Genomic DNA, 15,061 nt, shown 5'->3' with positions numbered 1-15,061 from the left:
CTAAAGCTGGACCTGGATACAGCCTGCACATTTAATGTGTTAGTTATCCTGAAATGCTTGTGTGTTTTAGAAAACATAGTGCCACTCCCTTTGTGTGCACTTCAAAAGACAACATTAGCCTGTGGAGAGAAGAACCTGTTATGTTAATCAAAGTCTGGGGTAACTGAAACTGAACTCACACACACGAAGCCCCAGGTGAGTGATACAGGACCTGGGAAGGAAAATTAAACGCTGAAATGGACCTGGGTGCACATCTATATTTTTCTTTCTTATTTTTTTAAAGCACACTAGTAGGGGGTCTGGAGGAAGCTTTATTTTTTAAGTAGCTACAAAGCTGCTTAAAAGATTTACACCTCCAGAGAGAGATCTGAAAATAAAATATTTACTTATATTGCATTTCCAAGTGTTTGCCTAGTCTTTTCACAACCCTTGTGTCATCCTTTCTTAAGAATGTGGATTTTATAAGGAGGAACCAGGATCATTTACAGTGACAGGGTAGATTTATTAATAGTTGAGTAGACAAGCTCCAACTTTAACAGTTGGGCTTACTTGGTGTTTTAAATAGATAACTAATGAAAAGTCATCCCAGATTTAGGAACAGAGACTCAAGTTTGGAGGGGTAAAAGTGAAGGCTCTAGAAATCAATTTTCAGTGGAGCAGTTAAACTAAAGAAATTCTCTTTGCCATTATGGAGCTCTAAAACAAACCAATGAGCAAACAAACAAATAAACAAAACAGAACTAAGGGCCCACATAAATAAGACTCAAACTGCCAGTCCCGGAGAAGGCCCAAAGCTCAAGTGGGCTAGAAGCAAGAACTGGAAACTGGCATCTGCAAGCGAGCAGTGTGGAGGCACTTTGGGACCCACTATCCTAAGGCATAATTGGTTGCAGCCTTATCTGTTTTCACCATTATTTATTTGTGCACAGAGGAGAACAGCACAAGCCCTGGCTGGCCCACTCCTCGCATGCTCTTATAGTATGGAAAAGCCAGTCACCTAGCTTTAAGTGCCATTGTTCAATTGTAGCTTAAACAAAAGGGTCAGGAAACATATGTTGTTTTCTTATACTTTTTTGGTGGGGGCGGGGAGGAGGGTAATCTCTCTGAATTAGCACCCTGGGTCATATCCCAGTTCAAACATTTCCCACGGAAGGCTGTGATCTCAGCCCCACATCGAAGCCCTCCTTTGCTGCCTCCAGACTGGCTGGTAGTCTTATCTCCCTGTGCCCCGGGAAGAACTCTCCATCCTGCAAGCTTATCTCCTCACTGTCCGCTGAAGACACTTTGCAGATTAAGGTCTCTACAGACCCTGTTTCTGTGTCTTCTGCTCACCTCCTGCTCTGTTGTTTACTAAAATCCTTTCCCTTTTCCAAGCTGGATTGAAGCCTCACCTCTTCCTTCTTCTTCTCCCTCCCATCCAATCTGGATGACTGTTCTTTCTGTTTAATTGAACTACAGTTGGGGTTCCCTGGTGGCTCAGTTGGTAAAGAATCTGCCTGCAATTCAGGACACCTGGGTTCAATCCCTGGGTTGGGAAGATCCCCTGGAGAAGGGAATGGCTATGCACTCCAGTATTCTGGCCTGGAGAATACAGTCCATGGGGTCACAAAGAATTGGACACAACTGAGCGACTTTCCAAATAGGAAAAGGAGTACATCAAGGTTGTATATTGTCACCCTGCTTATTTTACTTATATGCAGAGTACATCATGAGAAACGTTGTGCTGGAAGAAACACAAGCTGGAATCAAGATTGCCGGGAGAAATATCAATCACCTCAGATATGCAGATGACACCATCCTTATGGCATAAAGTGAAGAGGAGCTAAAAAGCCTCTTGATGAAATTGAAAGAGGAGAGTGAAAAAGTCGGGTTAAAGCTCAACATTCAGAAAATGAAGATGATGGCATCTGGTCCCATCACTTCATGGGAAATAGATGGGGAAACAGTGGAAACAGTGGCAGACTTTATATTTTTGGGCTCCAAAATCACTGCAGATGGTGACTGCAGCCACGAAATTAAAAGACACTTACTCCTTGGAAAAAAAGTTATGACCAACATAGATAGCATATTCAAAAGCAGAGACATTACTTTGCCGACTAAGGTCCATCTAGTCAAGGCTATGGTTTTTCCTGTGGTCATGTATGGATGTGAGCGTTGGACTGTGAAGAAGGCTGAGTGCTGAAGAATTGATGCTTTTGAACTGTGGTGTTGGAGAAGACTCTTGAGAGTCCCTTGGACTGCAAGGAGATCCACCCAGTCCATTCTGAAGGAGATCAGCCCTGGGATTTCCTTGGAAGGAATGATGGTAAAGCTGAAAATCCATACTTTGGCCACCTCATGTGAAGAGCTGACTCATTGGAAAAGACTCTGATGCTGGGAGGGATTGGGGGCAGGAGGAGAAGGGGACGACCGAGGATGAGATGGCTGGATGGCATCACCGACTCGATGGACGTGAGTCTGAGTGAACTCCGGGAGTTAGTGATGGACAGGGAGGCCTGGTGTCCTGCGATTCATGGGGTCGCAAAGAGTCAGACACGACTGAGCGACTGAACTGAACTGAACTGAGCGACTTTCACTTTCATCTCACTTCACAGTTGATTTACAATGTCCTGCCAATCTCTGCTATACAGCAAAGTGACTCAGTTTTATACATTCTTTTTAAAATATTATTTTCCTTTATAACTTATCCCAGGAGACTGAATATAGTTCCCTACGTTATACAGTAGGGCCTTGTTGTTTATCCATCCTAAATGTAATAGTGTGTATCTACCAATTTGAGATTCCCAGTACATCTCTCCCCCTCCTCTCCCTCCCTCCCCCTTGGCAATGATGAGTCTGATCTTCGTGTCTGCTTCCTTTTTAAAATGCTTAACTTTTTGGTTGCACCGGCTCTTCTTTGCCAGGTGGGCTTTCTCTGGTCGCAGTGAACCAGACCTGCTCTGTATGGTGTGTGGCTTTCTCACTGCAGGGGCTTCTCTTATAGTGCAGCACAGGCTCCTAGCACACAGGCTTGGGTAGCTGCCGCATGCAGGCTCAGTAGTCGCGGCGCGCAGGCCCTAGCTGCTCCACGGCATGTGGAATCCTCCTGGACTAGGAACCAAACCGTGTGCCTTGCATTGGCGGGCGGATTCCAATCCACAGTACCACCTGGATAGTCCTGCGAATCTGCTTCTGTTTTGTAGATAGGTTCATTAGCGCCATATATTAAGTGATATCATCTGGTATTTGTCTTTCTCTTTGTGACTTACTTCACTTAGTATGATAATCTCCAGTTGCATCCATGTTGCTGCAAATGGCATTGTTTTGTACTTTTTTATGGCTGAGCAGTACTCCATTCGGAGAAGGCAACGGCACCCCACTGCAGTACTCTTGCCTGGAAAATCCCATGGATGGAGAAGCCTGGTAGGCTGCAGTCCATGGGGTTGCCAAGAATTGGATACGACTGAACGACTTTACTTTCACTTTTCACTTTCATGCACTGGAGATGGAAATGGCACCCCACTCCAGTGTTCTTGCCTGGAGAATCCCAGGGCCGGGGGAGCCTGGTGGGCTGCCATCTATGGGGTCGCACAGAGTCGGACATGACTGAAGTGACTTAGCAGCAGCAGCAGTACTCCATTATATATATGTACCATGTCATTTTTATCCATTCATCTGCTGATTGACATTTAGATTGTTTTCCTGTTTTGGCTATCATGAATAGTGCTGCTATGAATATTGGGGTGTATGTATCTTTTTGAATTATGGTTTTATCTGGATATATGCCCAGGAATGGGATTGCTGGGTCATATGGTAGTTCTATTTTTCGTTTTTAAGGAACCCCCACACTGTTCTCCATAGTGGCCTCACCAACTTGCATTCCCACCAACAGTGTAGGAGGGTACCATTTTCTCCACACCCTCTCCAGCATTTGTTATTTGTTGACTTTTTAGTATTTATTTGATAATAAGTTGAACTGGCACCCTTGGCAGTGAAAGCACAGAATCCTAACCACCAGACCGCTAGGGAATTCCTGGTAGGCTTTTTGATGATGGCCATTCTGACAGGTGTGAGGTCATACTTCATTGTAGTTTTGATTTGCATTTCTCAAATAATCAGTCTCACCTCCTTCTTGAAGTCTTTCCCGACCATGCTGGTTCCAATTGGCTTTTTTCTTCCTTTCCCTCCATGACACTTAGAAATGATGCCTCTCACTATATACTTTGATCATACTTAAACTGCTTTTCGCACTTAAAAGTGTATGTCACTTTAAGGGTTTATATAACTGTCTTATAAATCCTGCTACCCCTGGGAAAGTATTACAGCAGAAATACTTGTTAAATATGATTTTATTGCCTTATAATGAAATGGCTTTTTGACCAAAAACTGTTGCATCAATAACTATTTCTCACCTGAAATATTAGGCAGGGCCAAGAAACACAGCTATTAACTGTAACTTGAAAAACAATATTTTGAATTGGAAGCTGGGAATGGCTACACCATCCAAGAAATATTCTTCGAAGAATGTAGAAGAAAAAGGGAAACCCAACCATCTTTCTTCAACTCACAATTCTTCAGACCTTGCTCCCTTCTCTAGATCTTTTAATTCCCCACAAGTGTTCCAAGAGAAAGAAGGTTGTTAAGCAGCCTGCGGGGCCTCTGAAAGTAGCCGTACCTTTCCATGCTATTTGCTTCCTGCCTTTCTGGCCCAGGGGCGGGTGGGAAACACACTATGGAGGGAAGGTCTCTAGCCACTGCCTCCCACTCAGCCTGCCTGCATTCCCCCTTTCTCTAATTTTGCCTGCCCTCGAGAGCTGTTGAGGAAAGCTTGGAACCCAGAAAGCATTTCATCTGGAAGCTGATTAGAAAAAGTATTCAATTTATAAAAATATAACTTGCATACTTCTGTAGAAAAGACTTGCTCTAAAAAATATTCGTTTACTAGTTGTGTCGGGTCTTCGTTACTGCGTGGCTTTTCTGTAGGTGTGGGGAGTGGGGGCTTTCTAGTGCATGAGCTTCTCATTGAGATGGCTTCTCTTACTGCGGAGCACAGGGTCTAGGGCTCGCAGGCTTCAGTAGGTGTGGCTTCCAGCCTCTAAACCACAGGCTTAGTAGCTATGGAGTGGCACATGGGCTTAGTTGCACTGTGGCATGTGGGATCTTCCTGGACCAGGGATTGAACCCGTGCCTCCTGCACTGGCAGGAGAATTCTTTACCACTGAGCCACCAGGGAAACCCCCAAAACTTACCTTTAAAACAGAAATAAATGACTCTGTAAGAAATGTAGCTTGCTCTTGTAATGGGGTACCCCCCATTACTTACCAGTGTGGGGAGTCAATTTCAGTCACAAGGGGAAAAACATGTAGGCCAGCATCAAAATATGCAATACCTTTTAGAATAATCTTTTTTTTATGGGACAAACATCCTAAATTGTTGCTTATGACTTCCCTGGTGGTCCAGTGGTTAAGAATCTGCCTTCTAATGCAGGGGATGCAGGTTCGATCCCAGGATGGGGGACTAAGATCCCACATGCTGCAGGGTAACCAAGCTCCCCTGCACTGCAACTACTATGCCCACACGTGCAATGAAGACTCAGCACAGCCAAAAGAAAATTGTTGCTTACAAAATAAAAGGTCATAATAAACCAAACTTGGATTAGAGACTATTAGTGATAGAGGATATTGTTGGGGGATGGCAGAGAAATCACTTAATATTTGTACTGACACCTTTTAAAATGGGCTAATGATTTCTAAATCTATGTGCCTACAGAGATATTGTCAAGTAAAAATGGTGCTATGAAAAAATAATCAGAGCTTTTGGAGTTAAGTGTTAGCTAATGGAAAGAAACTATTACATATTTACATTTAACATTATTATTTATAAGACGATTTTATGAGTTCTGTTAGTGTATCTGAGCAGTACTGAGCAAGCTGACATACTCTTCATTCTTCGTTGGTTATAGCCATGAAAGGATTCTTAGGACTTACTGCTTTATGACCTGCACCAGCTACTTCTCTCACTCAGCCCCGGTTTGCTCACCTCTAAAATGGGGACTGACAGTACCTACCTCATATAGTCAAGTGAGACAAAGCATAGGATGTACTTGGCATAACAAAGCAGGTATTTTATGATCAAAAACTAATTTTCTCAGTTTTAAATGTGCTAAGAATAAAGTTTGCCATCAATTTATTTTAAATCCATGTTTGTGTGATGAAAAGATTACTGAGTTAGGAGATCTAGGCTTCCCTGGTGGCTCAGAGGGTAAAGAATCTGCCTGCAATGTGGGAGACCCAGGTTCGATCTGTGGGTTGGGAAGATCCTCTGGAGAAGGAAATGGCAACCCACTCCAGTATTCTTGCCTGGAGAATCCCATGGACGGAGGAGCCTGGCGGGTTACAGTCTATAGGGTGGCAAAGAGTTGGACATGACTGAGCAACTTGACTTCACTTCTTCTTCAGCCTATAGTGATAAATAAGCAAATTAACCTCTCTGGGTTTCTGTTCCTTCAGATTAATGAAGGAGCTGGATTAGAATATCTCTGAGTAGTTTCCATTTCTCAAGTTCCATGTTAGGATTTTTTTCCAATTCATTTTTAAACAAAATTTTAATAAAATTTAACATAAGAAGCATTGTATGCTTTAGCAATCTATTTTTTAAATTAAATGTATATCAGATTAAAATCATATTATGCAGTGTTTAAAATACCGAAGGATATGAAAAATGATACATGTACCTATCATTCACTTTAAGAGATAAAAAAATTGGAAAATTTTGAGTGAAGTTCAATTGTATTTAAAAGTGCAAAAACAAGATCGAAATATCTGCTAAAAAAATTACTTTGGATGTCCGTTGTTTCTGAAAGAAGGGTGTTTTTGTGCCTGTGTGGTTCTGATGTTACAGTAAGTGGAGGCCAAAGCAAAGGACAGACCCCTCCTTTGGGGAACATTTCATCCAACTGAAGCGAAGCAAATATAGCTTAGCAACAAAAAAACACCTAAATAAAACATGGACCCTGTATTTGATATGCGTATCATTTGCAGTAAGATTTTTATGGCAATCCAGGCTAATGGAAACACTCCTTGACAAATAACTGGATTTAAATTTTGGCTTTTTCCATTCTAAGTGTGTGACCTTGGGCAAGTTAGGCAATCCTCTCTGCCTCAGTTTCTTCATAAAATGGGACTTACCTTAGGGTTGTTGTGAATATTACATGATATAATATAGGCAGGGCTCCAACAACAATGCCTGACACATAAAGTTCAATGAATATTAGCTATTATTATTATCCAGTTCCATAAATAATTATTGGATGTCTACTGTGTAGCAGTCTCTGTACTAGATCCTGAAATATCTGTGGAGCTTCAGCTTTTTGTGTCTGGTGTACAAAGAATGTGTTACAGAGTTAGACACAAAATTCTGGTAAATGTAGCATTCCAGTGGGACTCAAGTTAATCTATTAAAATAAAGGCCATTTGGAGTTCAGAAGACTTTTTAAATTCAGGAGGGAATATGAGATGCAAATGAAGTAGTTACTTAAGGTCTTGCCTTTTAGTTGCTGAGTTCCTGTGCCAGGTTTTAGAGAGGGCATTAGGATGCATATTAAAACCATGGTGACATTCAAAGAGTCACACATGCCTGATTAGACTTTCATGTCCTGTATTTATAAAAAGGTTAGTGGAGCATTTCCTCCGTGCAAATTATTTTTGGTTCTTACTAATATTTATGAATATAATAAAGTTTATACAGCAGAAGGTATATGATTAATTTGTTTTAGTCATCAGCTTGCTTTCATATAAGGAGATATCCCAGAAGAGGCTACATCTTGACCAGTAATTGCAGCAGGTAGGGATCAGGCAACATATAGCAAAGAGCAATTGTACTTCAGCACTATGGGGCAAAATAAGAAATAGATTTATGACAATAATGTGTTCTCTTATATAAATGTATCGCAGAAATATTATAGGAAGACATGCCTCTTGGAAGTAATTTTATTGTGATGCTTTTGGGGCCTTGACTATACAGCAATAGTGTCTGTATGTCAAGTTGTCCCAGGTGGATGTGTCCACAAGGTATTAGTAGGTTTAAATTGAATTCAGCAGAGTTGCTGACCATTGGCTCTCAGTGATCTCAGGTTGGGCTAGCTTTGGCACCAGACTATCCGGTTACTTTTGACTCGCGGGTAGTATTAACCCATGTTCCTCTACCCATGGGGTCTGATACATAATTGGTCACTAACTATCCCTTTGCCCCGCCCTTCCTTTGCACATTTTTGCATGGCAAAAAAAACTTGGTGTAAAGGAGAAAAGTGAACGGGCCGCTTCTTAACAATAAGCAAATTGAACTGAAGCACTTCCTAAGATAGGAAGAGTAATAACAACTTGGAAGCCCATTTTGTCTACAACCAGCTTTAGGTTGTTTAAGAAAATGGAAACGTTGTGGGCTCTGTTGTCCTTAGAACGCTTCATCGGCCTATTCCATTTCCATGAGGCTTATGGTTTTAATATTAACACTAAAATCACCCCCGAAGGCATCCCCACAACCCTCCAATAATACAAGTCACAAAACAGCTCAAAGGAACGAACACAAAGCACCTGCGATCGTCCTCCATTTGGGTGCAGTCTTGATTCTCCAGAGAAAGGAAACTCTCAGAATTAATGGTCTGAATACACAGGGGCCAGGACTTGGGCCTTCCTGGTAAAACGTAAAAACAAAACAATAAACACCAGCCCCTCCCCCCTCCCAAAACAAAAACAGAAAACCCAAGGCGCCGCCGCTGCTAACTATTAGGAGCCTGGCTCAGACTCTGACTGTAAAAAACAAAAACAGGACTGAGCCTGCGTTCCTGGGACACCGGCTGCCCAGGGTCAGGGCGAAGTTCCAGGGGTCCAGCCCGGGGACGCGGGCAGAGCCGGGCGCCACGCTCCCGGGGACTTTCACCTGCTCCGCGGGCAGCGCGGGGGCGGGCCCGGCGGCGGGCGGAGCCTGGGCGCCCTGCGGGAGGAGCCGGCCCGGGCCCGCCCCGCAGGAGGAGTCGCTCGCCGGCGGCTGATCCGGCGTCTCCGTGACAGGCACCCAGCTCCGCCGCCGCCGCCGCCTTTTCTTCCTCGTCCCGGGCTGTCCGCGCCTCTGTTCCCGGGCCAGCGCCGCGCCCAGTCCCAGCGCGGGCCGCGCGCCCCCCGCTCCCCTCCCCCGGCCTGAGCGCCGCGCTGCCCGCTCCCACCGCCGTCCCCGCCGCCTTCCTCGCCGGCAGGAATTGCGCGGCCACAGCGCCGCTCGCGTCGCCCGCATCCGTGCCGCCCGGCCCTCGGCGTCTCTCCGAGTCCCGGCTTCCACGGCCGCCGCGCGGCCGGGGCGCCTCCAACCCGGCGACCCTCCGCTTGCGCCCCCTCCGCGCGCCGCCGCCCCCGGCTCCCGCCTCCCCCTCCCGGCGGTCTCGGCAGCTCCTTCCTGCCTCCACCGTCTCTGGAGGAGCCGGTCCACCGCGGGTCACCATGCCCAGCAAAACCAAGTACAACCTTGTGGACGATGGTCACGACCTGCGGATCCCCTTGCACAACGAGGACGCCTTCCAGCACGGCATCTGCTTCGAGGCCAAGGTGAGGGGCCCCGGGGAAGGGACTGTCCCGGAGGGGGCATGTCTGAGCGGATGGGATGCGCAGCCATCCCGGACGCAGAGCTGGTGGTGGGTTAGGCTGATTTGGGGGCCTTTCTGTTAGGGAGGATGACTCCCCTTCTCTGTATAGAATTCCGCGGGTTCCTGCCCAGAACTGCTAAAGAGTAACTGCAAAGTTTGAGCGGTATTGCTTCATCCCCCTCCTCCCACCTGCAAACTGCCCCCTCCATACCCACCCAGGACTCACTGAGTTACTTCCCGGATCCCTCCTTCTGAGAAGAAGCCAGTCGGGGAGCGCAGCCTGGACTTGGTTCTTTAGAATCGCTTTAGGGAAGCTTTGGTGTCATTTACCTGTTGGGATCCCGTGGGAGAGGTGCTTTCAGAAAGGTCTTTTATAAGGGGAATACCTGCTTCCTGATTGAAGAAAATAATACAGGGGTGGGTTTGTTTTTAGATTCCTGGTAACCCCAGCCAGGTGTCAGAGTCACTTCCTAAATGCCTTATTAGCCACGACTCCTTTGCAAGTGCCAGTCATTGAAGGGGGAGGTGTGGTGAAAGCTGCCCGGTTGCTAGTTTTGTGGCGTAATGTGAAGTTTCAGCATCTAGTAGGGGACTGCTGCTGAAGAATTTATCGGTGAGGGCGGGGGGAGGCGGGGCGCGGCAACAGGAATTTTCAGCTCAGAGCCCCAGGTCCGTCCTTGGGAGAGGGGGTGGGGCGGAAGCCTCTGAACTGCACCATCAGGTGTGAATAAGGCTGGCCCCCTGTCATGCACTTCCCACAGTGAGGAGTTCTGGTTTCTGAGATTGCAGCCGGGGTTCCTGCCCATCACAAGGGAGGAGTGCTTCTGCTCTTCCTTCGTGCTTCTTGACGCCCTCCCCTCAAGACTCAAGGATGCTCAGCACCTACTGTGTGCCTGTCACTGACAAGTGACGGAAAATACCACCGCTCCTAGTCGGTTGTGTCTTGTTGGTTTTGGAAAGGTAATGCGTTCGACATGGAGGCAGTTTTACTCTCTGTCCCCTTTTTCTCCTTCATGACTCTGTAGGTAAGGTGTTAAGCATCTCAGGCAAGGATTACTCCATCAAGTGGCTATTTCCTTCAATTCGTGAGACATCTTTTTGAGTGTCTGATGTGAGTCCAGTGCACAGTTATCTCTCAGTTTTGTTTTGTTTTTCCTTCTCCTGGTGATGTTAAATCTTACCTTTTCTCCCGCTTCCTAAATAACCTTCCCCCAACCATATTTGCTAGAGCTAGGAGGACACCCCCTGTTCCCCTAGACATCAAGCCCTGCAGTGGAATGCAGAATTGAATTACTGGGCATGGCTGGGACCAGAGTGGAGCTGTAGCCAAGATCTTATCTTGCTTCTCTCAGAATAGATCTGGTTGGTTTGATACCAGATCAGATGGGTTAATTTTTGTCTGGGCCTGTTGCTTTGGTGATCAGGTTTTTAAATTTTAAGGTATGAGTTTTCATCACATCATGACTTAATTTTCTCGGACATGCATGAACTAGGCAGTTGGCTTTGGTCTTGTTTGGTTCACCATTACTCTGCTTTGCAAGGCTGGGCGGCAGAAGAGAGATCAGGATTAAAGTGTTTTTAACCTTTTGATTCTTTTCTCATGGTCTCTGCTAGTTTGGTCCTAGCGAGGACTCAACCTAGCATGCATAAGAATCACCAGGTGAGGTTGTTGACAACTCTGATTGTTGCTGTCCCCAATTCTAATCTGATACATCTAGGGAGAGAGCAGGACTGTGCCCCTCTAAGGAGCATTCCAGGAGCTTTAATGCAGGTGATTGGGACCAACATTGGAGAAACACTGGTGGTGCGGTTCCTATGGTAACTTCCCTGGATTCATACACAGTGGTGCTCGATAAGAGGAGGGGGAACCACAGTTGGTCCCTGCTGTGTTCCCATTACAGATTTGGGGTGCAGCACACCAAGGGTTCTGCTTTGAGAATGGTGAAGTGGGGAAGAAAGGGCAGGGCTGACTTTGAGAACTGGGTCCTAACTCCCAGCTGTTTGTAATCGATGCTGGACACCAGTACATTCAAATCATGTTAGCTGAGACCTGAGCAGAGGTGGAAGTAGACGCTTTTCTTCCCGAGAGCATCTGGCAAGTGCCTCGTCTGGCTGGTTTTCACATCCCTCCTGAGGAGTGTCCATGGAAGTGCATGATCTCTGGGATTTCAGGGTTAAATACACGCCACACTCGTTCCTTGTTTTGGAAAAGCACAGGCTGTAAAATGTAAATGTATCCATGCTGCCTTGCCAAGTACCCTTGGAAAATGAGCCCAGATCTTTGCCTCCCAAGGGCTGGCAGTTTTTCAGGATCAACACTGGATGGAGTGACTTTTTGGATGGATGCATTCATTTTCAGGGTGCTGCAGAGATTGAAAGGTTATGGCTAGGAACTGAAAGGCATCTGGGCGTCAGAGGCTCTGTGCACTTAAAAAACCACACCATCCATTTAATTATCAAGCGGAATCCTAGAGGTGTTTCACCTGCAGTACTTCATGTGATTCTCACTGTTTCCCTGGAGGTCTGTGTAGGTGCATCTTCTTATATCTTATCAACGAGGATATGTTGCCTGCTTTAGCTCTGTGTATGGCAGAGCTATGGTTTAAACCTGGGAGCTTTGACTGTGGACTCTCAAATCCAATGCTCATTCATTTACTAATTTTTATGGAATGTTCACTCTATGCTGGGCAGTTGGTCTGATTCATGGTTCACCGGTAGGGCATCCTTAGGTTGCTGGCCTCTGACCAGCGAATTTTTAGTGCTGGGCTCTTTCCAGATATAATCTTGGGCTGGGAACTGCTCTTAAGGGATACTGCTCTCTGTGTCAGAAAGGGCACGTGGCTCACTTACCATTGCTGATGGGTGGGTGGTGGAAGTCCTTCTAGGCTTGAAAGCCTGTGTGGCTCCTTTCTGTCAGCCTCCCTTTTTCCCTCTCTCAGTATACCTTCCTGGTGGCCAGTGCCATCAACTGACTGTCTCTGCTTGCTGGGTGTGAAGACCTCTGATGATAATGGTGCAAAGAATAACAGTATTAATAGCACAGATATGCTTCACATTTGTAGGTTGATTTTTGATTTTCATGGGACTTTCACACACAAAAATTTTCCTTATGTGGCAGGGGGAACATTAGAGTTGTTTCCATTTTTCAAATGAAAAAAATGGAAATCAGATTAACTTGTCCAGGGTCACAGAATTAATGAGAGGATAATGATTTTAGCTGATATTTAGTGAATACTTACTATGGACCACGTATTGTTTTAGGTGCTGCCTCACTTAAGTCTCACGTTGCAGCGCTTTTGAGTCCCAGTGCGTGGTTCTTTCACCTCACCCTGGAGTAGTAGCTGCCTCTGTATTCCTGGCTCTCATCGCCAAGTGCACTCACTGATCTGGGCGTGTATGGCACAGCCTATCAGAAATAGAAAGCACCTTAGCTCACTCCTACAACTTCCTCATTTTACAGATGAGGAAATTGAGGTCCAGAGGGGAAGTTGTTGACCCAAGGACCCGTAGCAAGGTAAGAACAGAACCAGGACCCATTCCTAGTTTCCTGGCTTCAAGTTGGTTTCAGTTATCTGTTGCTGTGTAACAAGCTATCTCAAAACTCAGTGGCTTAAGACAAGGTCTGTTTAACCTGCTCATGATTCATGAGCCAGGAATTCAGTCAGGGCTTTGCCGGGCTGTTCTTCTGTTCACCGTGGTGCGGACTGGATCACTCACTTGGCTTCATTCTGCAGTGGCTGGGCTTGTCCTAGAAGGCGCCACTTCATGGCCATGCCTTGGTGGTCCTCCGTGTGGTGGTTCTCTCCATTGGGTAGCTTGGATTTCCTCATAGCATGGTGGCCCTTTGATCTGGCAGCTGGCTTTCAACAGGGAATGTTTTAAGCAGGGAAGGTGGAAGCTCTTAAGGTCTGGCCTCCGAGGTACACAGAATCACTTCTGCATTCTGTTGGTCAGATCAGGCCATAGCCGGGCTTAGATTCAAGAGGAGGAGGAGGAGACTTCACTTCTTGGTGGAGACCGTGGTCACTGTGCGAGAGTGCATGTGGGGTGAGATAATTATGAAGCCACCTTGGGGTCACGGTCAACCATAAAATTTTGTGTTCTCTCCCTTCTTCGTTTGCCTTCTCCAATGATGAGTGTTCTTTGAGGACCTTGTCTCATGCGTCTGTACAACTCCTTCCCCCAACATCAGGTACATATATATATAGCCAACAGTAGCAAATTATTAAGTGGAAGAAATGACCAATTATAAAAATTCTAAAAGCTGTAAATACATTGTCTTATTGCTGAGCGATGTGGGGGCTTTGTGAGTTCTTGGTCAAATCTGAACTGAATTCTCTAGTCATTATTTCCCCCTTTGCTAAATGGCTTGACTGGCTGATGATGTGGTTGTGGATTTTAGAGATTCCGATAACCCCACACCACAGGTTTCCTGTGGATGAATCTTAAACACACTGTCTTGAGGCTTCCAGGCTAGGATGTTACATACATTGATTCACCATAAATGGGGTACTCTAACTCAAACCTAACCTAACAGCTTCATAAGAAGCTGTGATTTTGGTTCTGTGGTCAGAGCCAACACTGATATGTTCTGGGTGTGTGCTCCCCACAGCCTCTCCACCCTTGCCCCCGCAGCCTGCCCAAGTCCTGCCTTCAGGATTGTGGACAAGTACAGATTCAGATAGGTGCCCTCATCTGAATTCTATCACATTCTATCTAATGTGTATTTGCTGATGTCATCATTGAAGTGCAGGTTATTTCACCTTAGTAGGTATTTGTCCAGATGCTTTAAAATCCATTGTTACCTTCTGCCTGGACCAGATGAGTCTTTGGGGGATGATGAGTCTCAAAGATACGGTACTGCTTAGGAACAGTACCTGTTTTTATTCACCCTGATTTTGCTCTCAGGCGTCCCAGGGTGTTACTCCACACACAGCTGGTGTTTTAGAACTTAATGAGCAAATCTATTTCTATCCTATCAGTACATCCCATGATGCTGCCACATCTCCTTTGCCCAGAAGGTCCCATTAGTCCATTTAGTGGTCAAGATTACACTGTCCATGTCATGTGCCCTTTGCCAGTCACCCATATCCAAGACCCTAATCAGACTGGCTGTTTATTATGGTTCACTCATAACATGCTGCTTCCAGAACCCAGATCTTCAGAAGGCTTTCTTTGATCATTGTTGCCTGCCTCCTCTCCCTCATTGCGTTGAGGCTGCCCTTAGCTGCTCAGGGCCCTCCTGCTGTTCTGCTCTCCCAGCAGCCTGGGGCCCTGCCCACCATGCTTCCGCCCCTCTCATTTTCCTGCTTGACACTATGGGCTGGGTCTCTGCTACTTTTTTCCCCCCTGTTTTTGGAAAGAGAACTTCATTCTTTTCTCCACTCCCCTTTTCCTGATAGCTTTATTGAGATGTAATTCACATCCCATACCATTTGCTGATTAAAT

At 45.9% G+C, this 15,061-nt stretch overlaps 1 protein-coding gene across 2 annotated transcripts in view; it reads left to right on the top strand.

Annotated features, from left to right (window-relative positions):
* The first annotated feature begins 9,470 nt into the window (after window positions 1-9,470).
* The window catches only part of NOS1AP (nitric oxide synthase 1 adaptor protein), a 339,279-nt gene continuing 333,688 nt past the window's right edge, over window positions 9,471-15,061 (top strand). For both annotated transcript variants that reach the window (XM_068964124.1, XM_068964123.1), the window contains exon 1: window positions 9,471-9,575. In XM_068964124.1, coding sequence (XP_068820225.1) covers window positions 9,471-9,575 — 105 coding nt within the window. The remainder of the gene's footprint in view (window positions 9,576-15,061) is intronic.

This window comes from Capricornis sumatraensis, chromosome 2, assembly GCF_032405125.1.
Source record: "Capricornis sumatraensis isolate serow.1 chromosome 2, serow.2, whole genome shotgun sequence".
NCBI lineage: Eukaryota > Metazoa > Chordata > Mammalia > Artiodactyla > Bovidae > Capricornis > Capricornis sumatraensis.
Note: the sequence above shows the minus strand (reverse complement) of the source record. Positions and strands in the feature narration are given on the sequence as shown.